At 32.9% G+C, this 22365-nt stretch overlaps 1 protein-coding gene across 2 annotated transcripts; it reads right to left on the bottom strand.

Moving 5' to 3' along the window:
* Nucleotides 1-149: 149 nt before the first annotated feature.
* Nucleotides 150-21419, bottom strand: LOC148302479 (3',5'-cyclic-AMP phosphodiesterase-like). 2 transcript variants are annotated; one of them, XM_088271541.1, is made up of 8 exons: nucleotides 21050-21419; nucleotides 13139-13383; nucleotides 9482-9575; nucleotides 6987-7099; nucleotides 5071-5271; nucleotides 2988-3713; nucleotides 2438-2647; nucleotides 150-2352 (listed from the first exon to the last, which is right to left on the bottom strand). In XM_088271541.1, exons 2-8 carry the CDS (start codon nucleotides 13289-13291, stop codon nucleotides 2305-2307), a joined length of 1545 nt encoding a protein of 514 aa, XP_088127667.1. In that variant the 5' UTR covers nucleotides 13292-13383; nucleotides 21050-21419; the 3' UTR covers nucleotides 150-2304. The 2 variants fall into 2 exon arrangements, with proteins under 2 accessions (XP_088127667.1, XP_088127668.1); XM_088271542.1 differs by lacking the exon at nucleotides 13139-13383.
* Nucleotides 21420-22365: the final 946 nt, after the last annotated feature.

Genomic DNA, 22365 nt, shown 5'->3' with positions numbered 1-22365 from the left:
TTCACAAAACAGTCGACCTGGGCTTCATGGATGCTGGCCTTTATAGTTTAGAATCAGACAATGCATTGAGCCTCTGAAAAAATGATGAATGATGAATTCTGGCACATAATAGACGTTGAAAAGGTTTTTGGTAAATAAAACAAGAGATATATTAGATTATTGTATTTGTTGATGATTTAATTCACATATTGAAATAACTGTTGTATATTATAACTGAAGTAAGACTAGGATTAGTCTTGGTATCACATGTAAAGCAAAATGAGAAAGTATAGAAACATGACTGAATTGTCTATAGCAACACTGTGCGTGAACAGTAAACAGATAAACTACGGGCTACAAAGCTCGGGGTATGGATTTGATACCCAAACCAGCAACCAATGGTAAGTTTTGTGGACACTGATACGTTTTCTATAAACTATTGATATACACATTTTAAACAATTAATTATCTTTGTATTGGACTACCTAAAACATAAAACATTAGCAAAATGTCATCACACGCAAGAAATATCTTTATTTTGTTAAGGATGCTATGTAGTTACAGCTATAATTTGGTTATATGTATTGTGATTAGTAATTTTATCTAGGTTTTTGGTTCCTTTCCAGCGGGATTACCCCGCATCATTTGGAAGTACTAAATACATTGTACTCGAATTGTTGAAACCCCACATCAGTTGGAAGTACTAAATACATTAATCGTTCTATTATATAAGACATTTACTTAAAATGTGTTCTATTGGAAAAGAAAATATTACATGTTTGGTATAATAAAAGTTGTCAGCTTCATTTGACAAATACAACAGTTGTTATTTTGGGTTTTCATGATTAGAAATGTGCATCAGGTCCAACTGAATTGTCAACAGAACAGTGTTAATATCTCATTTCATAACACTACCTTAATTAAGTGGTGAAACACCCTGCTTTAATCCATATATCATGTTAACTCTAGACACATTGATCCTTATAACTAATTAAATACTATTCCAATTTGCAAGTAAATTTAACACGCAATGTCCAGCATTGCAGATCAAATTTAGCTTTCTTAACTCATTACGCGGATTATTACATACAGAAATGTTGAGATTTGGCGATGATCAAATGTTATTTCTATGTAATGTACATTCAGTCATTCAATCTTGCTGTGAGGAAACTAATAAATATGCACACATATACATGTAGAAATATTTGCAGAATAATATATTGAACACTGAGCGTGTCCGCTATAGGGTCCAAGTATCCTAAGCCCGCACCTGTATCTGTACATACACAACTCAATCTATTCTGAAGCTTAAAGTACACTTGCTACGACGTGTGGATCGAGTGAGTCGGTTCTGCGTATGTCTCTTGTAATGATAGAACTTTGTGAAATCATAAGGTTTACTTATTCATTAAAGGAACACTTTGATCTTGGTGGTAGCCAAATAAGCAACACTGAACAATAGATAGTTTGCTTACAGATACTTTGCTACATATAAAACTGTCCAATATTACAATGATCATTTCTCTATAAAATCTGTCAATAAATAGGCTATTCAAATAAATAATCCAATAGGACCCGATAAAGAGCGCACTATCTATTTCAGTATTGTCATACAATATGATCGTTTAGTACTTGGTACTCCCTATCCTTAGTGCAAGAGATCTATCGCAAGATCTTAAAGTGTAAGAGATTATATCCTTCATTTTCTGCCAGAGATAAAATGATGAGAAAACTGATTAATAGACTTAACAGGACCTGCCTATATTCAGCTCAACTGAAATAAATATATTTATGATAATAATAACATTTAAAAAAGAAAAAAGGAACATGATAAATACAAAGGGATTAACAACAAACACTGAGTTAAAATTTTAAACACTTATACTATGTCTTGACAAATAAATATTAATTTAAATTTTTGTTAACATTCTTAGCTATTTCAAAACTGTTGTAACTCGTATCAGCAAAAACCTCGATAATTACACCTGCCGACATTCGAAGCATAATCTCCAGTCAAATGCAAATGTATATTTCATAAAACCCTCGAGAAATAAAATACAACGCACATTTATTAAATTACGACTACATAGAAAAGCTATCCCCGTCATCGCGTTTATAAGCAGTCGGACTCGCTCTTCGTCAGCCAGACTGGGGCACAGCCCCGAATCGGCACACTAGAAAACAGTTTTATGGCAAGAGAGAGCAGCGTAATAATAATGAAACAATACAGAGTATCTCCTGACGAGAGTGGGCGCTTCACTGTCGGAAGCGCCACCAGCCCTGAACTTTCGCCGTCAGTTTCTTGCACAGGCCTGCCAGTCTCCGTCACATCCCGCCTTCTCCCTCCGAGCCCTCTCCTTCTTCCAGCGTGACCTGCAACAGGCGAGAGGGGTCAGTCGCCGACGCCGAGACATGTCGTATAGCGTAGCTAGCAGACCAGAACCGAGGCGCCACCTACCTGGAAGCGGATCTTGTCCAACCGGCTGTCGGGCCGATCGGCCAAGGGTGGCGGGTCATCGAGTGGCGCGGGCGGCGGCGAGGGCGGGATCATGCTCTGGTACCAGTCTCGGTTCTCCTCTAGCGTGTCCAGAATGTCCTGCGCGTCGGGGTGCACCAGGTCCGCCCAAGTCTCCCAGAGAGGATGCACTATGTAGTCGATGAAGCCCACCTGATTCAAACCATTTCAAATTATTAGAACAACTTTAACCCTTATTTTATTTGTTCACTTATAAAAACCGTGTAATAATGTGTTTAAAAAAAATGTAGTGGAAACCATCAAACACAAAATTGAAAAACGTAATTGTAATTTAAAAAATTTATCTTTTTTTAACGGAAATTAATAATTGCATTACACGGGTAACACATGATAAACGACTGTCTTGCGATATAAAAATAGCATTTTCATGTGAACGTCTCTATGGTTGTAGTTGTAAATGTGGGTCTAATAGACCTGTGGCTGCCACGAAATAACTGTAAAGAGAATATAAGGGTGTAAAAAAGAATAATACCTGAGATTTCTCAATAGTGGCATTGTGCCTGTCGCACATAGGACTGATATCCATCTTCTGTTCCAGTTCTCTGTCTCCTTGCTGGAAGAACTCCTCCATGAGTAGCGCCACCCACTTCTTGTACAGAGGTAGCGGTTTGGTGGGATTACTGAGGTCTGCGCAGTGCACCAAGTTCTCTAGCACCTGTATCCTGTCTGTATAGTTATCTAGCAATAGAACTCCCGATCCGGCCACTTTCTTAGTTTCAACCATAGTTTTAAGGTCGGCCAGCAGGCTCATGTGCTTAGACATGTCTGTCGATAACACCATGTCTATCACCATTTTGCGAAGCGTTTGACGTTGCTTTTTGTTAAAGTTGATGAAGATGTCGCACCCTTCATTCTGAAGGAGTTTGAAAGCGACGGCCAGATGATGGTTCTCGAGCACCGATTCGTCATTATACATAAGGGCTAGCTCCGAACTGGAGTTGATCAAGAACTGGTTAGTAAGGCCGGGGTGATCTACGTCGTGTATGGTCGCCGCAAACAGAGCGGCGCACACCTCCAGCGGTGTGAACACGGACTCCAGCGCGGGCGTGTTGAGCAACACGTGAGTACTCTGCGTTACGTCCGCCGCATGCAATGAGTTGTGAAACGGATTGTCCTTTATGTAATGGTCTTCCAGGGTCATCATGAATGTGATGAATGTCTTGGATGGGATCATCAAACTCTTCAACAGATCGCGGTTCTGAAAATAAATAAAACTAAATTTATGGACTGGATCACACTGATCACTTTAATATACTGTTTGTTTTTTTATATTACTTTTATTGTTTTATTTAAAAGAAGTTAGAGAATATAACTTAATTGGTCTGAGACCAACATTGCTCACTGCTGTCTTTATATAGATATAAAAACTTATACCACAAATACTTATGCAATCTATGGAATAACAATTACATACTCAGAATTCTAATAAATAAAATAATTTATGTGGACACATACATTTTGCTAAGTATACGAATTCATAACTCCAATGTTAAAGGAAAATTACATAGTAATTCTTATGTGTTTAGGTTAAATGCCACATTTATGCTCTATTCAATACAATAATAGAACACAATATTAACTATATCACACTTGCATCACTCTGCTTATGTAGTTCATGGTATTTTGAAATACTGGCAATTTGGCAGTATTTTTTTACAGAACATTTGAGTTTTCAATGGAACCGTGTAAATGAAATATTATAAATTAATAAACCTGTTGTTAGTCAATACTATAGGTGTCTTAACCTCAAGATGAAACATCTATCTTTTTTATATGAAAAAAGATGAATGTCTGAGTATCCCAGGACCTGCCATTTAGCTAGCTTAAGTGATCACTTTATATACTTGTGTAACATTTACCATTTTGCCCATTATTGAACATTTATTGTATTAATTTTTGGAACTTGTATATACGCATTGGTCTCGGATACCTTTCACATATGGGTAGCATTTCAATAGATTTGGAAGTATTGCTGATTGTGGCACCGACAGTTTAGAAATTTTGTAATGTTGTAAGCTCTGGGATGCTCTGACTTTTATCTTTTTTCACACCTATGATATTAACATATCATTTGCAGGGTGAATAATGCAGTGTCTGATAGAGTAAACAATAAAAAAAAAACTATTATCAGTCTTTACACCAACATGGTTTATCATACAATTGTATTGTAAAAACTTCATAAAAGACCGCAAGCGAGGTTTTTTTAATTACCTTATGTCCAAGTGACTCTGAAATCTAGCTTTGGCTTATGCAACACCGCTTATCATGTCCCTACTCAGGCTTCAACTTTATAACTTTTATAGTCTATGCCTACTCGTGAGTGGATTTACTCTTTATGTTTAAAGTTACTTTTAATTTCATGTAAATCATGAGTGAAAATTCTAAGCAAAAATACTCGCTATTCGCAAGCGAGATGTGTATAACTTACTTATTTGACATTCACACGCACAAGGCGCATCGCGCGTAAACCGAAAGCAGCTATTAATAAATGAATAAGAATAGCTACCAAAACCTCATATTTTTGATTATAAGATAAATACAAACAAGGTACTTACAGTAAAAGCTGTGTAAGCGATACAAGTAAGGGGGCGATTGTTGGTGAGATCGCCAACTCTGAATATGTCGATCCCCCAGCGGTCTACTATCTCCAGCACCTGTGTGAGCTCCTCCTCGCGCGGGCTCTCCACCCCATGGCGGGGCAGTTTCTCTCCAGTGAAGCTGTTGGTGTGCGTCAGGGCTCGCTTCACACCGGATATCTGACAGATTAGTAACTAATTATTATGTGAAGAAAAAAAATAACAACCCAAAGGAATAATAGGAATTCAAAAATATATATTAACATGTTACTATTCAACTACGCGAGTCCCGCTAGGTTTTTGATGTATGTAAAAATGTAGAATTTAAGTTTTCTCTTTATTTAAACTTGTTAACAAAAACAAAACCACCCTTAATTCAAATAAAATCTATATAAATTATTAGGTATTTAGAGTTGTATTGGATGATGACCTATTTTTTGTCATGCCCAAATATCACGCTCTATTTACTTGCATATTAACACATTGCTGTATGGCAATTTTTTCATTAACCCAACCCTAATTAATATTAATCACAAGTAACCTAATCACAAGTAAACGCAAATCTAATTCTGATCTGTATAGAGTTTTTAGGCATCTCGTACTCTACTAAAAAATAAGCAAATAAATGCGTATAAGTGTCGCATTTAAGCAGACAGGCGCCGTGGCGTAGTTGGGTAGATGCTCGACTGCGAAACTGGCGTTGCGGGTTCGATTCCTGCCAATTGCAAAATAAATTCGAGAAAGATTTATTTTCAATTGGTTTGGGTGTTTGTGATGTATTATTCACATTTTACCCTCCATATCCTTACTATCCTACCTGCAGACAAGACTCTAATAGAGGCTTTGCAGGTTATTCATTTAGATAAAACAAATAATTAAGAATGTGTTTCCCGCAAACAATGTGTCAATGAAATAAATTGGAACATTTAAAAATAAATTGAATATATTATTAGAAATAACGGGTAGGGAATCGTCATACGATATTATACCGATTCGGTTTCAAGTCAACAGACATCTGCTTTCACATACTAGTTTTGATTATGGTGGCGTGACTATCACTAAAAAGGTGTTAAGTAAATTTATTTTTACTATTGCTATAGCCATGGAGCAAGCAGCAAGAGTAAATAAGCAATAGTACCTTGTGAATTAATTTAGATAGGTATATAAGAATAGTAATGTGGTGTCTATTATGTGTTATTATTATATTTATGTATTCAATAATATGCGAGTATGGTTTTGTTGGAATTAATCATCAAATAACTTATCTCTACTACATTTACATGAATAATACTTTTATCTTGATTATTAATAAAAAGCATAAGTAAAATATGAGGACTGAAACCAGTTTCATCTGCCTGAGGCTCGAAGATATTGTACATATTTACTAAAAATAAACAATTTGCACAAACAATTTTACCTTAAGAAATATTCCACTACTTTCGAATGTATATTGCTTATTTAGCATGGCTGGCATTACAGATGTGCCAAACATTTATATGCATAGACAAGAGCACCTTGAGATTTCATGGGTTACCTAAAATGTAATCTGGAAAATATGATGTACTACTACCAACAATGACATTGTTTATGTAAAATTTTAATGAAAATGTTAGTCATATCTGACGAGTAAAATATTTTACAATATTTCGAATAATTTCCATGTGTCCGATACGAAATACGACAAACTGATAAAAAAGGGGAAACAAAACATGCATTGACTGACAGCCTGGCACAAAGTATTTTGACATTTGAGTTTGACATTATACGCTGAAAGGGATACCAACATCGAAAATATGTCATAATAAAGGTACCTATTTTTAAAAAGCAGAAGTGTAAGATACCTTTGAAATAAAATATCATCTTTTCCTAATGCAAGTGAAAAAGAAGAAACTTACTTGAGACATAGTACTAGAGGCGGTTGCATGACGAGGCCTCTCTTTTTTCTTGCTAACTCTTTCTGCTGCATCTTCAACGTGTAGTGATGGGATATCAAGTTCTTGTTGTTTATCTGAAAGTATTATAAATATTTTATGTTAGCATAAAAATAGTAAACAAATTAAAATTAAATTTTGTATTATCTTATCAACTGATCATTCGATAAAATGGGAAACAATATCTAGTGACTAATATTTTCAGAAAATGACCAAATAAAAAAGAACTTATTCCTGAAATACAGTATTATTATACTTGTTTTTGTATAATTTAAATATTCATATTTCTCTTGAAAAAAAAATATTTAAAAATACATTAGCGTTAAATTTTTTTGTTGATGTTATGTAAGTATGTAAAAGTTAAGTTACCGTAAAGTGGGTATACATTGCACCAAAATACTGCATTTTTTCAAAAAATTGTATATTCAGATCAGGTTTTTTACTTTTTCTGAGGTTTCAACTATTGCAATGTAATAACACATATACCTGTAACATGTCTGATACATTTTTAAATTTTTATCTTTTTTGCCTGTATTTTTTTTTTATATTTATATTTTGGTGCAAAGTATCCCGGGGTAAAGTACAACTTTGCACCATGATATTTTCTCTACACCTTTCGTACTAGAATCCAAATTGATGCAAAGTAAAGACTATCCTACAAGTTTCGTTGCATCTTATGTAGGGTTTTGGCTCACAGTTCGCTAAATGCAGATTATAATATTGTATAGTTTTGGAAAAATAAGACACTTCATAGAATTTTTTTTTTTAAATATTGAAAAATTTAACAAAAATGTTTTTTTTTTCAATACTGAAGGTTTAAAATTATATAAAATAAAAGGTGGATATTAAAACATATCGTACTACATAGGTAATAGGAATTAAAATGAAATTAGGTCTAAATATGGTCAAGTTCCGGGACGGTAAAGAAACCTCTTTTGGATTGCATTTTCGGTTCTTTTATGGAACCCACTACATCCTTCCAAGAATATTGAAGAAAGTTATCCTTCATCGGCCACTTCCACGATTTGAGACTCTCCTGCATGGATTTAACAGCTCTGTCTTTCTTTATTTCCAAAATCTGTCCCGGAATTTTTTCTCCTTTATAATGAAATACGACATATTTTCCCACCTTCTTTTTTACTGGTCCTAATGAAACGGAAGAACAAATACGATAACTGGTTTCAGTCATCGTTTTTGTTCTTCTCCCTCTTCCTCAAAGTTTCCATGTGAACTATTATCAGTTAATGCTAGATATTCTGGAAGTTTCGATGCGGAAGGTGGGATCATTGATGTAGTTGGTTCAGGTAGCATTTGTGTCTCGTCAACGTTCATTTCGACATTTGGATCGTGAGCAATGCTCTTACCTGGTTCTATCGGTATCGTTTTCCTGCGTTTTAAGACTGAATTCTTTGGGTTGAATCTGTTTTCTTCCAAAAACTGTTGAAAACCCTGGCGCACGTCATCGTCATACGCTTTTAATGGCAACCGATTAAGCAACTGACTAGTTTTAGCAACAGTCAAGGTTTTATGTTTTTGCAAAAATGATCTTATCCATTCAGAGCCTGGTACGTTGTTCTTTAATATTCGTACTCTTCTGCCAAATCTATCCAAATAGGCTATTAGAATGTAGTGAATGTTAAAAACACTCACTGTGAAACCGTACTCACTCATGTCTACTATGCAGTTTACGAAGGATTGATCTTTTGAGCTTATATTTAATCGTCCTTCTGGGGATTTTGAAAATTTCTTCAGCCTTTTTTTGACTGATTGTACCATTTCGAATGGCCTCCAAACACTGCTCTACTCTCTTTGGTGTAAAATCGCAGTATCGTCTGGCATAAGGCCGCTGGTTGTGTGTTCTCGACATTTTTGAAAAAAATATACCATCAGGAATTAAGTAAGTACCTACACAAAACCTATAGATATTTAGCAAAAATGTCAAGTTGTATTAGCCGTTTTAAGACTTTTCATCAAATTAATTAACTATGGCCTTTTTTGGATACTTTGCACCTGGTGCAATGTTACCCCAAATGTGGTCGATACAAGTCAGTTCTTAAAAAAAGATTATTTTTACATAAACTTGACAACGTAACTAAAAAATATAGCATTTGAGAAAAGCAGGGCCTACCTATCTACGATTTAGAGACCACTCACTTGTTGTAACTTGTTTCAGTATACTGATTACACTGGATTTTTTCAGACACAATTTTCAGACAGAAAACTTTCTTTACGTTCGGACAGGAAAAACGCATTGAAGCAATAGCCACCGACTGTTACTTCTGTAAACTAAAAAGTAGATTGAAGTCCCATCTATCAGAAACAATAGAAAGTAGAATGAAAAATGACATGTATCAGAGATGACCAGCTCCACAATTTCTTTACACAAGGTGGTGCAAAGTATCACCCATGGTGCAAAGTATACCCACTTTACGGTATGTTATAAAATAAGAAAAACTTACCTAAGAAAGTAGAGCAAATATATTCCGAAATCTGGTTCCCGGATTTGCTGGACTCGGAGAAGTGGCTTAACTCTTTGTTCAGCATTCGTTTGAACTGTGAAAAATAAACAAAAAAATGTTTAGTAAAATTAATTCATTTAACCAGGGGCAAACCCAAGAAATATTTATTGGTCTGCATAATATCAGGTCTCAGGTCTATACAAATAATATTTTTTTTAAAAGGCCAAAGGAAATGATTTTTCAGATTTTTTTGTTGTTGAGCTGGCACAACTGTACGAACGCTAAGTTTACGCGCAATCTTTCATTTACCATAGTTTGTTGCAGTTTGTTGTCAGCAGTCGAAAGAGCTGGTTGTGCTAAAATACGTGTGGCGATTTTTACTATGGAGAAAAACATACATTTGTCTTAAATCTTGTGTTGCGAACTAAATTTATAATCCAGACGCGTTAAACATGTTGCAGAAAACCTACGGTGACTCTATTATATCGCATCCGAGTGGTACAAGGTTTTCAAAGAGGTCGTGGAGTGGTTAGAGACTCACCTCGTCCTTGACGTTCTTCGACGTCGAATACTGAAGAAAGCATCGACCAAGTGAAGAAATTAGTGCTTGAAAATCGTCATTATAACTTGAAAGAGCTTGCTTACACATGAACTAAACGTTTCTCAAATCGGTTCGAATGATTTGGTTGATTTTTTGGCATGTGACGCGTCGCAGCGCTGCTTGTTCCAAAATCGCTGAATATTTTTTAAATGCAATTAGGAAAATAAGACCTATATGATAGTAAAAATCGAACTGTAATAATTAAGTATAGCAATAACATTGACTCTATATTAAGAGTACTTCACTGTAATGAATTATTAATGAATAAATAAAATAATACTTGAAATATTAATAATATTGAGAATAAAATAATACATTTATAATATTAAGAGCAATTATTGACTTCTTCTATTAATATCTGAAGTAGGTACTATTTATTATTAATTGTAAACTTAGGTATATCGCTCACTCCTTTCAAGAACGTCATAAATCAAAAATCGCCAATTTTTAGTCGTGTATGTTTTCGGAATGCCCAGAAAATGTACTATATCCCAGCGAAAGAGGCATATTTTTAACCTTATATTTACCCGCTACAGGGCAGAAAATGTTGTTTTTGCATTTTGAAGAAAAGGTATTGTTTAATTATTTTTTAAATAAACTAAATGTTTTTCAAGTAGAGAAAAACCTTCAGGTTTCACCTTAAAAGATCTGTTGCACAGTAAAAAGTTCAATAAGTGGCTTGATATTTATTTTCAATACATTGCGTTATATTTTTAAACATTAAAAACGTTCTCCTGAAAAATCAAGTTTTTTGATTTATGACGTTCTTGAAAGGAGTGAGCTATATGTCACCAAGATAATATAATACTCGTAATAAATATTATCATCAATTTAATAATAAATTAAGTCATCAACGTAGTCTTACAAGAGATTAATATTATCTTTAAATCTATATAAATACATATTATCTTTATGTCCAAACACATATATATTTTTTGATTTCTATTTTAAATTCGATGAGTTAGTAAAAATGATCTTAATCCAAGTGAAGGCTAAACAAAACACATAATAATTATTGTGATAATTTTAATAGCGCCGCAATCGTAAAAAAAGTCACCTCGACAGTGTTTTAAAAAATATTAATACATGTAACTTTTTTTTAACCGATTGTTTTTTTTAATTTATAGTTTTCTATTTTTCTTAAATGTAGGTACAAAACGGTCTTAAAATTTTACTGCGATCCCCGATAAATGTGGACGATAGTTCTTATTTCTAGCACATGACCACATTAAACGCAGAGAGGAATTTTATGCGTAGTTTTAATTTCGCGATTGAGACTCCCAAAGAGATTAATATTATCTTTAAATCTATAAAAATATTATCTTTATGTCCAAACACATATATATTTTTTGATTTGTATTTTAAATTCGACGAGTTAGTAAAATGTATCTTAATCCAAGTGAAGGCTAAAGAAAACACATAATAATTATTGTGATGATTTTAATAGCGCCGCAATCGTAAAAATGTCACCTCGACAGTGTTTTAAAAAATATTTATACACGTAACTTTTTTTTAACCGATTGTTTTTTTTTAATTTCTAGTTTTCTATTTTTCTTAAATGTAGCTACAAAACGGTCATACTAGCTTTATAGGTATAATGTAAAAGTTACATATTTAGTAAACCGGGTTCTACAAGATCTCGGGGTACATCATAAAGTTACAGAAAAAAATCGAAAGGAAGGGTTTTGAATTAGAGGTACATGACTGGTTTATACTGCCATCCACCTGCTTAAGCGCGGTATCAGAAAAGGTATTTGGGAGAGACACGCAAAGAGCTCTATAGACAAGTACATATAGGGATAATATCGGTAAACGAATTTACAGAAAAAATATTTAGAGTTTCGCGTTCTTCTCCCATATATGTACATATTTATTTTAGTTATATGGCTGTACAATTTTGGGAACTCCTGCTGTAAGATTCAATGAAAAATAAATTAGGAACCTCAGAAATATGTCACGAAGTACATATTAACGTATCTAAAATATACAATACACGTTTATGAGGTTTTAAATCAAGGTAAATTAGGTTGGTTAATAGATTTGAAGATTTGAGGGCCATGAAAATGCAGGAAGTATACGAGAGTCCATCCATCGGTCAGCAACTTGTCGGTACGAACGAGCACTGAGACCTCTTGGTAACGTATTACCGGCGCAATGTAATGAAAGTCCCCAATAATCGGGTCAATGACCACGCACCTCACAGCATACATTGCATATCCGAAATTACAATAATCCTGGCCTTACAACGATATGGAAAGGTTCCGCGTGCTAATACGTTTGTTGTAAAATGTTACTCAAATGGGATGTAATCATTAAAGTTGTATCAAAATAATTATTGAGCATTTACAATCAAGTTTTCAGCCATAAGTATATCCAATATAAATAATATAAAAGGGCGGGACATAATTTATGACGCGGAGAGGAATAATTATAATTTTCCGATAAAATTAGATAGACTTTACTCTTGGGAATGGTAAAAAATACTTTCTCATGAATACATCATGAGAACATATATACGGTCATGTGGAGACTGTTTACCGAGTTTACGGTGTGTAAACACAACTACGTTTCTGTCTAACTATTCCATTGCGTAGTAGCTACAGACGTGCAGGCTTACATCCAAGTCGAGAGATGAATTTTAAATCATTTTCCATTAGCAGGCATTCAAGGTTTTTTTTAAGAAATTATTTTTGTATACAAACTTCCAATGATTCATTTTGTATCGTTTCTACGCGAAATGCTTTATGACTTAAGCGGGTATTCACATTAGCGAACCGTAACCGTAACCAAATTTGTAACGTGAGGGCCTTGAAGACTTGCTCGCGAACACGCGCCACGTTGGAATGTAGTTACGCCAACCGTACATTACGGTTACGGCTCCCTAAGTGATTACCTATGTTAATAATTTAATAAAAGGATACTATGATTAGAAGATTGTACGCGCTAGTAAGTAGCGGAGATACATCTAATGATGTAGCATTTTTCGATGGGTTATTTGAATGAAGATTATTGAATTAATGTAATGGTACCATTTGGATAATAAAGTTATTAATGACCTGTAGGGCGGCAACAAAACAGGTCAGGTCCACAAGGGCGGCTTCTTGTTCTTGGTAGGTAGCCATCCACGTCTCATTATCCACATCCGCCATCATAGGGCTGTCTGTAGTCGCGGAAATCACCATGTCATCGTTTACTACAGAAGATTTCATCCTTCCGTGATTCGCTTGCGATAATCTTTTAGCGAAACCTTCGAGTTTGGGTGTCCGGTAGATATACTTCTTTTGGTACTATTTTGAATACTCTGTCGGGGATACGAAATTCACAATGAGATGGGAATAGGAAATCACGTCTGGTCTATGGAACAAGTTGATACATGAACCATACTGAGACATGTTGTATTTATTCGACGGTAAACGATGCTTCTCCGATCTACAGATTACCGAAGTCAGACAGAAATCACGAACTTAGTAACTGAGAAAATCCTAAGAACGACGAATAATGGACACTAAGTTATTATTCGAACTGAGGTAATTCGCGAGGACTCGCTATAACCGGTCGGAATAAAGGCCGAGTTCGATATGAGCGAGAGTCGTAGCCGTAAATGCAGATAAACACATCGTTATCAGTTATCAGTTCTACAGTTACCCTTCCTGGCAGTGCAACATTTGTACAATGATAAAGAGTTAAGCCCACACTGCGCGCACTCGAGATATCGGAATATGGCTTATTTTCTAACTTCGTTTTACATACAAATACGGCATAACGTTGTGTGCTTATGTTTATTGAAGCAAAACGTGAAGTAAACAAAGCACTCGTATTATAGGTATTGAATAATAATATATTGTACTGCGATCCCCGATAAATGTGGACGATAGTTCTTATTTCTAGCACATGACCACATTAAGCGCAGAGAGGAATTTTATGCGTAGATTTAATTTCGCGATTGAGACTCCCATAGAGTAATATATAAGAGGGAGTAGGTGTGGCAGAGCGTGTAATATGATTATAAACTATTGTCTTCGAACGTTATCATGTACGGGATGTATGTACATAGTGTACGAGTATACATATTTATGACTGGTCGCGTATGCATTTTACGTCGAGTATACCGTAATTACTACTAAAGGAAATTAAGTACACACATCTAGGTAGGTACATCGTCAAGTGAATCAATGTTTTATCGTCTTCGTGAGTTATTAAACAAATATATTTGTAAAACAACAACTTTGGGGTTATATGTTTTTGTTTGATTCCAAAATACCAAATTATATTCATGGATATAAATAATGTTTTATAAATTTATAGAACTAATTAGTAATATCAAAGACACTTTGTAGCCGGTAACTTCAGTTAATAAATAATGTAAATTTCCTGTTATTGTATGGAGAATCATAAAACTAGAATTGTATAACGGCTATTTTTACACAAATTGGATAACTTTGTCTGAACTCGTGTTTTGGAAAAATTCCCACGAAAGAGTCATAAATAATTCAAATGCATTTGTTTGTTATTTAAATTGTTCATTATTATTATATCAAAACGTACATTAAAAAGGCTAGTAACCAGTCACTTAAACATAGATACTTAACGTATTACGTATATGCGTATTGAAAATCTAATCCTATTTCAACTGAAGACTTCTGATGTCAAAAACTTAAAGAACTGCAATGGCCATAAACGCTTATCACAATAAAAAGCATGTATTAAATTCTACAATTTTAAAGCAAACATAAAAAAGGTATTGTATATTTGGAGTTGGCGTCATAAGGCTGCGAGGCATGTGATAGAGAACTTTTGGAGGCATTCCCGAAGAAACCATTAAAAATATGAATGATGGGGAAAATTTAATGCGAAATCATATATACACATATATATATATATATATATATATATATATATATATATATATATATATATATATATATATATATATACATACATATATATATATATATATATATATATATATATATATATATATATATATATATATATATTTATAAATATATATATATTTATATATATAAATATATATATATATATATATATATATATATATATATTATATATATATATATATATATATATTTATATATATATATATATATATATATATATATATATATATATATATATATATATATATATATATATATATATATATATATATATATATATATATATTTATTATTTATATAAATATATATATATATATATATATATATATATATATATATATATATATATATATATATATATATATATAATAAAAGAAGAGTGATAGGAATAGGCCAAGAAGAAGCTTTTAAAGAAGATGATTTTCCAAAATAAAAGAAAAGTCATTGTCTTGTCAATGAAGGGGAAGAGGTCGCTAGATCAAGCGTCACGAAGAAAGAGGGTCTACGTATGTAAAGTAAAATGAATTAAAATTTGATTAAGAAATGAAAAGCTGTTTGATCGATTGGGGATTAAAATTCGTAAAAATAAAATAATATAATTCATAATACCCTTATCTTCTTAACTAATAACTTAATTTTGCATACATAAAATGAGTACAATTTCGGTAAATGGAAGTGACAAGACGTTTGTTATCTGGTATTATGGTAAACTAAAAATAAAAAAGTATATCGAGTGTCTATTTATTTTATCGAAGGTAGATATAAAATTAATCAATATAACACCTATAAAGATCGAAATTAGAGCCAGCACTAAGGATTAAGATTATTTAAGCGGTCTATAAGTACCTACTCCTGGTAACCTCTATGATATTGAGATAAGAAAACTACGTCTCAAACAAACAAGTAATTGATTTAAAATGAAACGATAATTATGTACGTATGTACTATTCGCAATGAGGGGGTGTGATGTGTATCTATTGTGTCGCTTCCCACGATGTCCGAATTTGGTATTACAACGTCAACTGAGCATGATACGAACTTGAGAACCAAAAGAATATTTTTATTCGGTAGTTACTCATATACTAATTTGTAAATTATATTTATGAAATATAGCACAATAAACACACAAGAGAAGGTGACTAGGGCCCGATTGTGTTATTGCAAAATGCTGCTTCCATTTAAGGACACAAGAATCCCACTCTCAGCATTCCTGAAAGATTCATCGTTGTTCATTGTGCGTTCGCTTATATTCATTTGTGTAAAAAATATAAGTGAAAAATATATCGGATGAAATAAATATGAAAGTATCTCATCCATGTAAAAAAAATGTTTTGACTCTATTACTTCACAAGAATAAGAAAATAGTAACTTGGATATGATTTGTTCCTTACTCCATGGAATTTTTAGAAGTTTTAAAATAAAGTTAATTTCTACTGCGATATGTGAACAACTCCTATCTAATATTTTGGATGAAATCAAATTATCTTCTGATAAGTTCTAGTTCATTCATCGGTCAATTACAATATATTTTTGTAAAAAAATAGCGAAACAACGAAATGTTATTTTTTTCGTTAAGTGTAAAATAGGGTAATTGTTAGTTAGAAGGTATTTGCACATCGCCGTCGACATGGATGTTCAATCATTGTAAATCAATATTATACAATGAATGAAAAGATCCCTTAAATACGCCAATGGCAGGTATTTAGCCTTGTAAATGGCCAGATCCGATATTAATTTCTCTATTAACTTATTCGTCTTTGTTGAGATATCTATAAAATCTAAATATTCTAAAAATTGTTTGAAAATCTAATGCTTTTAATTGCTATTTTGTACATTGGTGAAATAATAAATGTTATGTTGTACGTAAATAAGGTGATCAGTAATGCATCGGGTGGAACTGTATCATCATTATCATTACACTGAGAGATACGAGTGTGATAATTTACTTTAATTTAAGCTAGGTAGGCATCTACACGTACTCGTATACAGGTCTAAAAAGTCATACGCTTGAAGAGTAGACAACTGCTAATTTTCACGTAAATTCACGTAATAATATGATTCATTAAAAAGTTACTCACGTGGATATTAATCAATCATAATAATTCAACGAAATAAATGAGTTAATTTTTTGAACAGACACTTGATCATTCAACCTACGGATTATACCAATAGGTATTATATGTGTTTCTACTTAATATGAGAATTCACCTTTGTTCAATTGGAGTAAGTTATATACTTGTTAATAATTCTAACATTGTTCTCAACTGCCTTCAGTTAACGCCAGTTCAACGCCACTGTCAGCGAAAATTCCAAATTTATCAAAATTACAACTAAGACAAGAAAGGAATCCAACAACAGTGCATTTATATATACATGTATGTAAATATAAAAAAAAGCAATATAGATATTCAATAATGCGCAGAATGGGGAACGTTACACGAGTGTATAAAGTGATCACTCAAGCCAGCCAAATGCCAGATCGTTAGCCCTGGGATGCTTAGACTTCCATCTTCTTTCGTATAAAAAACGATAGATGCTCATCGAGTTGTGACACCTATGAAATGAATCAGTTTACAGCTAAATGCGGTTACGCATTAAAACATTGATAATGATGGTATTAATAGACCAAGCAAGCGATAACTAGTTTCAAGAACGTATCGTTTGACTATTGCACACTACCGTTATGGATAGGATTTAAATTGACGAGAAAGAAAAACTAATGTTTGTATCAAACAGACTGATGTAAGAAGGTTAGTTGTTTGTCAACGGGAACTCAGGGCTAGCTATAGACAGGGGGTCTATTATATTTTAGATACACATTGTATTAACCTACACACTCGTAAATATTTATAATACTAATGAACTGATAACGGTTTAAGGGATATAAATTAAACATTTTAATGAAAATAAAACTACAAATATGGGGAATATAGGTCTGCCTTCGTAGTGAAAGCGTGTTTGGCTGCCATTTTGGAAGTCTCGGGTTCGATTCCCAGGGGGGTCAAAATATAAATAAGTGATTTTTCTCTCTAATAATGATTTAATATTACTCTAGAATGGTATTTGAAGTGCAGTACTGGCCACCTTTCCTTCACGTGTTTAACGATCAATATAACACTGGTTCTGTACTAAGCGGTGCCCTATGCACCATCGGGAGTGGATAAGATTCAAAAGAAGAATATGGGATACTGATGACATTGACATCCTTCAGTCACTTCGGTTATAATACTGCAAAGTTATTTATACATTTTGGGAAAAACATAGAGAAATCTAAATCCGTACATCTTCGTAAAGAATCTGTAAACATACGAATCTGTTATTTTTAAAACGACGAAAGAATGAAAGCAATCCTATCTAATAAAAATGTATAGTATCATTAACATCCAAAAGTAAGCCGTTAAAAATAATGCTTTTATTTTTGGTGAAAGCCTTAAATCGATAAAATGAAGGGAATATTCGTTCAGATATCGTTTGAGGAGGGGTGTTGGTGTGCCTACCTACCTACGTCACCGGCTGTACCCAAACCGAGCCAGCTGCTGGTCGGGGGTGAGTCGGGAGAAGCGGGTGACGTCAGAGAAAGTGATTCCATTAGCGGTTCGCCTCTGAATACGTAAATAAATATTAAGAACAACTGAAAACCGGCTTTTGGCGTGTAAATTTGAAAAGATTAATATCGGCTTATCTTCATCGATGTAAAAGCTGAATAGATTACTATAAATATAAGTCAAATTTGCTAAATTTGAACTTATATCCACCATACGAGACTACACAGGAGTGCCATATTGCTGATATTCTTATATTTCCCGATTCTCACTATTCCTTTACCATTTCCATTACCATACAGCACTTTTTTCTTCACTCTGAGTTTACGATGCCTTATGCACCATTGAGTGCTGATAGGGGGAGAATAATACATTTGAAGTAACACAAATTAGAAATTAAAAATTGCTGATAGAAGCCTCCCAACGTTTGCAAAATATATTATTGAGAACGAGGTTGACGCCTTAGTACTTTACAAAATATTATGTATGTAGTATCTAATACATATATATATTACCTATTTACTGTTGTATATTCATTTTCCAAGGTACCTATGATTAATAATCCAATCATATTTTATGACCTCAGAAACAATATATTGGTACAAGCTATGAAATGATCAAGCATTGAGAAAATTAATCAAACGATATTTTCTAAATGAAGATGTAAATTTAAACTAAATATGAAACATATATTTTTAAGGAAGTTTACTAATCTTAGTTATTATTATTTTTAGGAAAATTAAGTACAGCTCATTTACATATTACATTTAATATTTGTCATTTTGCAGTCATGTGAACACATTTTTGTATGTGATTTTTTAGCTTGTATCCGCAATAACAAACGAAAGGGGTGAAAATTACGGTCATGACGTATGAAAGAGCAAGTGACGTCATGGTTTAATGGAGAGGGGTGAACTACACTGCGTCACGAAGATAAGTTCATGAAGAAATAAAAGCAGAATATTTTTGGTTCTTTATGATTACATAGTAACGAGTAAGTTAGAATCACGAAATATTTTGAAACTCCTATTAATAAAAATTATTTATAGAAAAAAAAAATTGTTTCAAGATTGTAATAGGAGGTTCTGAAAGTATATTTATATATGTAATAGTTACGAACGCTTATTAACATACGTGTGTGGGATTACATGTTTTTCAATACAGTGAACTTTAAACATAAATCCCAGGAATGCATAACCACATATAGTATATATAAAATGTTGAAAGACAACATTTGAAAAATTCTCGTTTTTTTAAATTAATAGTTTCTACCTACTTTAACATAGGTAAACTAAATATTTGAAATGCTCGCATGACAAGATTATAACTGGTTTAAGATAACGTGGTAAGCAAATAATTCTAGTCGATGTGTATACTATATCTATGTAGGAATATTGGTCTCCAAAACAGATCGGTGACGCGGAGACAAAAATATAAAATTCCAGTACTCGCTCGATGCCTGCCCGGTGTACGTGTGTACATACATAATATCACATTAATAATAATGTACGTGTACATAGGGCATAAAACTTCCTGCGATTAGGGATCGGAAACTTTTAAACTACTTGAAAGCAATCAGAAAAAGATAATTCAATATATTGTTAGACTTGTACATTTGAAATAGTAAATTGATATTTCACATTCGTAGATACATTTCATTTGACGAGAATATTTTATCTGACTTAAAATCACATGTTTTAGTAACTCAGGTGCAGGATTTTCGATCTATGAATTAAGTATCATGAATTATGATTATAAAATGAGATGAAATTCATTAATACGTCCGGGAATAAAGACATGCATTTTGTAAATTTTACTTTTTAGTTTTGAACACATGGATGTCAGCGTTAAAATCTTTATTTTATAAAAAGATTTCAGCGGATTTTCCAATGGTGGGATAAATAAAAATACTAAAAACGCAGATTTTACCATAAGAAACAAACGATTAGAGAAAAATACTTAAAAAAAAAAAAAAACAACATTTAAGAAAAAACCACTGTGTAGTGGATTTTGCAATCTTTAAAAGTTCGAAAATTTTTTAGGTATTAGAAACCATCTCTTTCGCTATGAAAAAGCGTCGGCCATTTTGTTTTTCCAAAGATAAGATTAAATATTTTAATGAAACCCCTTTATATTATGGTTTCATAAAAAAAGTGCAAAAAAATTAAGTACCTACCCAAAATCCAAAAGACTAAAAAAAGCACGGTACAATTTTGGAATTAATACCGACTGAAAATGATTGCTTTAAGTTTGCAAAGTCGTAATATTGCCATTAAGTCTGGCCTTTAATAGGCAGAGGCGCAGGCGCGTGTTCATAGTTTCTGGCAATCACGTTTAAGTGAATACAATATTATGAACCTACAACGTAACGTTGCTCTTGTCACGTAGTGTGATTTCTGTCGGTAAACAAATAATTTAGGGAGCTGCCACGAAAAGTTGGCACGGATAGGAGAAGCATCGTTAACCTATCGTATAAAGTAAATAAAAACTAGCAGTATTTTACTGTACCAATTATGGGAAATCATACCTGTTATTTATATAATAAAATCACAGATATTTTCAGAGCATATTTAAGTCAATTTTTTTGTTTATATAACTAAACATAAGTCCGATGAACTTTATCACAGATTTATAATACAAAACGGTCGAAAGTCAACAACTACTTTCTACTCGGTATTCGCAGTCGATGCTGAATGCGGTCCTTTCACTTTGGCACAAGTTTAAACATCTCCAACGATTAAAACGTGTAATTCACTAGTCCTTCAATTAAATACATTTATATTGAAATTCCAATATTGTTCTTATTTCGCGGTTCACTCGATACTCGCGTATACGAAATATTCCGTAGGAAAATTCAACGCACGCGGCCACTCCGACGGTACGTTCACTACGAGACTAGCCCTAGGCCGAATGGAGACCTCCTTATATACACTCGCGGGGCTCTCGCCAATGAGAACGCGAAACTGCCGTTCGAATATGAAAAACTTCGAATCATACGGCATCGTTGACGCCTAAAAATAAGGGTTTGTGACTAATATATATTTTCCCGTTTTATACATAACTGGGAAACAAACATGAGTAAAATTAAAAAAGTTTCCCCTCATACATCTGAAAGGGTTTCGCGACACATGTAGTATTTTCGTTTATGCGACTAGATATTTATTTTGCCTCATACTCTTAATATAAAAGTGATGTATTTGTAAATTAATGGATAAAAACATTGATTCACGTGACACAAATTTTATTAATTACTACTGTAAAAAATAGTCATTTTTCCAAATTACCGATATTTGCGGTATGAAATACATAGGTTAAATTAAAGGTTAACGTAAATGTCATAATGAAATTTTATTCACAGTTTTCCTCATTTAATAAAACACTATTTTTATAATTTGTTCATTCTTAAGTAAAAAATTAGTGCCAAAATTAATTGAAAAAATCTGTAAAAGTACTTGCGATACCTTTTAACTTTAGTTTAAAAAAATCTTGTATTTTATGAGAACGTAAACCTGTATGTATGTAAATGCAAACAAGAATTTGAAATATTGTTTTTATGTAATTATTGTATGATATACTTATTAGACATTGATTTGTACTAAAATAAATATTTCGTAAAAAACGTGAATATATCAATACAAACGTATAAACACATTGTTTTCCAATATGTGGATTGAAAAAACAATGCTTTAAGATATTCTGTGAATGCTTATTTAAAAGCTCGAGAGTATATAATTATATAAATAATTTTCTTCGAAAATATGATAATCCCTTTTGTTATCATTCAAATACTTTTTTTTAAGGTTTTCCAGTAATTGTACGGCACATGGCGGTCCTTGCAATTAT

The sequence above is a fragment of the Brachycentrus maculatus genome, unplaced genomic scaffold (genome assembly GCF_059751285.1).
Source record: "Brachycentrus maculatus isolate JH-2025_06_01 unplaced genomic scaffold, ASM5975128v1 h1tg000446l, whole genome shotgun sequence".
NCBI classification, from domain to species: domain Eukaryota; kingdom Metazoa; phylum Arthropoda; class Insecta; order Trichoptera; family Brachycentridae; genus Brachycentrus; species Brachycentrus maculatus.
The sequence above is the reverse complement of the archived record's forward strand: the minus strand, read 5'-3'. Positions and strand labels throughout refer to the sequence as shown.

Coding starts and splice junctions, on each gene's coding strand:
- LOC148302479 (XM_088271541.1), bottom strand. CDS start 13,291: ATGAAATCTTCTGTAGTAAACGATGACATGGTGATTTCCGCGACTACA. Junction 3,714..5,070: donor TCGCTTACACAGCTTTTACT/GTAAGTACCTTG, acceptor ATTTATTTTCAG/AACCGCGATCTGTTGAAGAG. Junction 2,648..2,987: donor CCACTATTGAGAAATCTCAG/GTATTATTCTTT, acceptor GGTTTGAATCAG/GTGGGCTTCATCGACTACAT.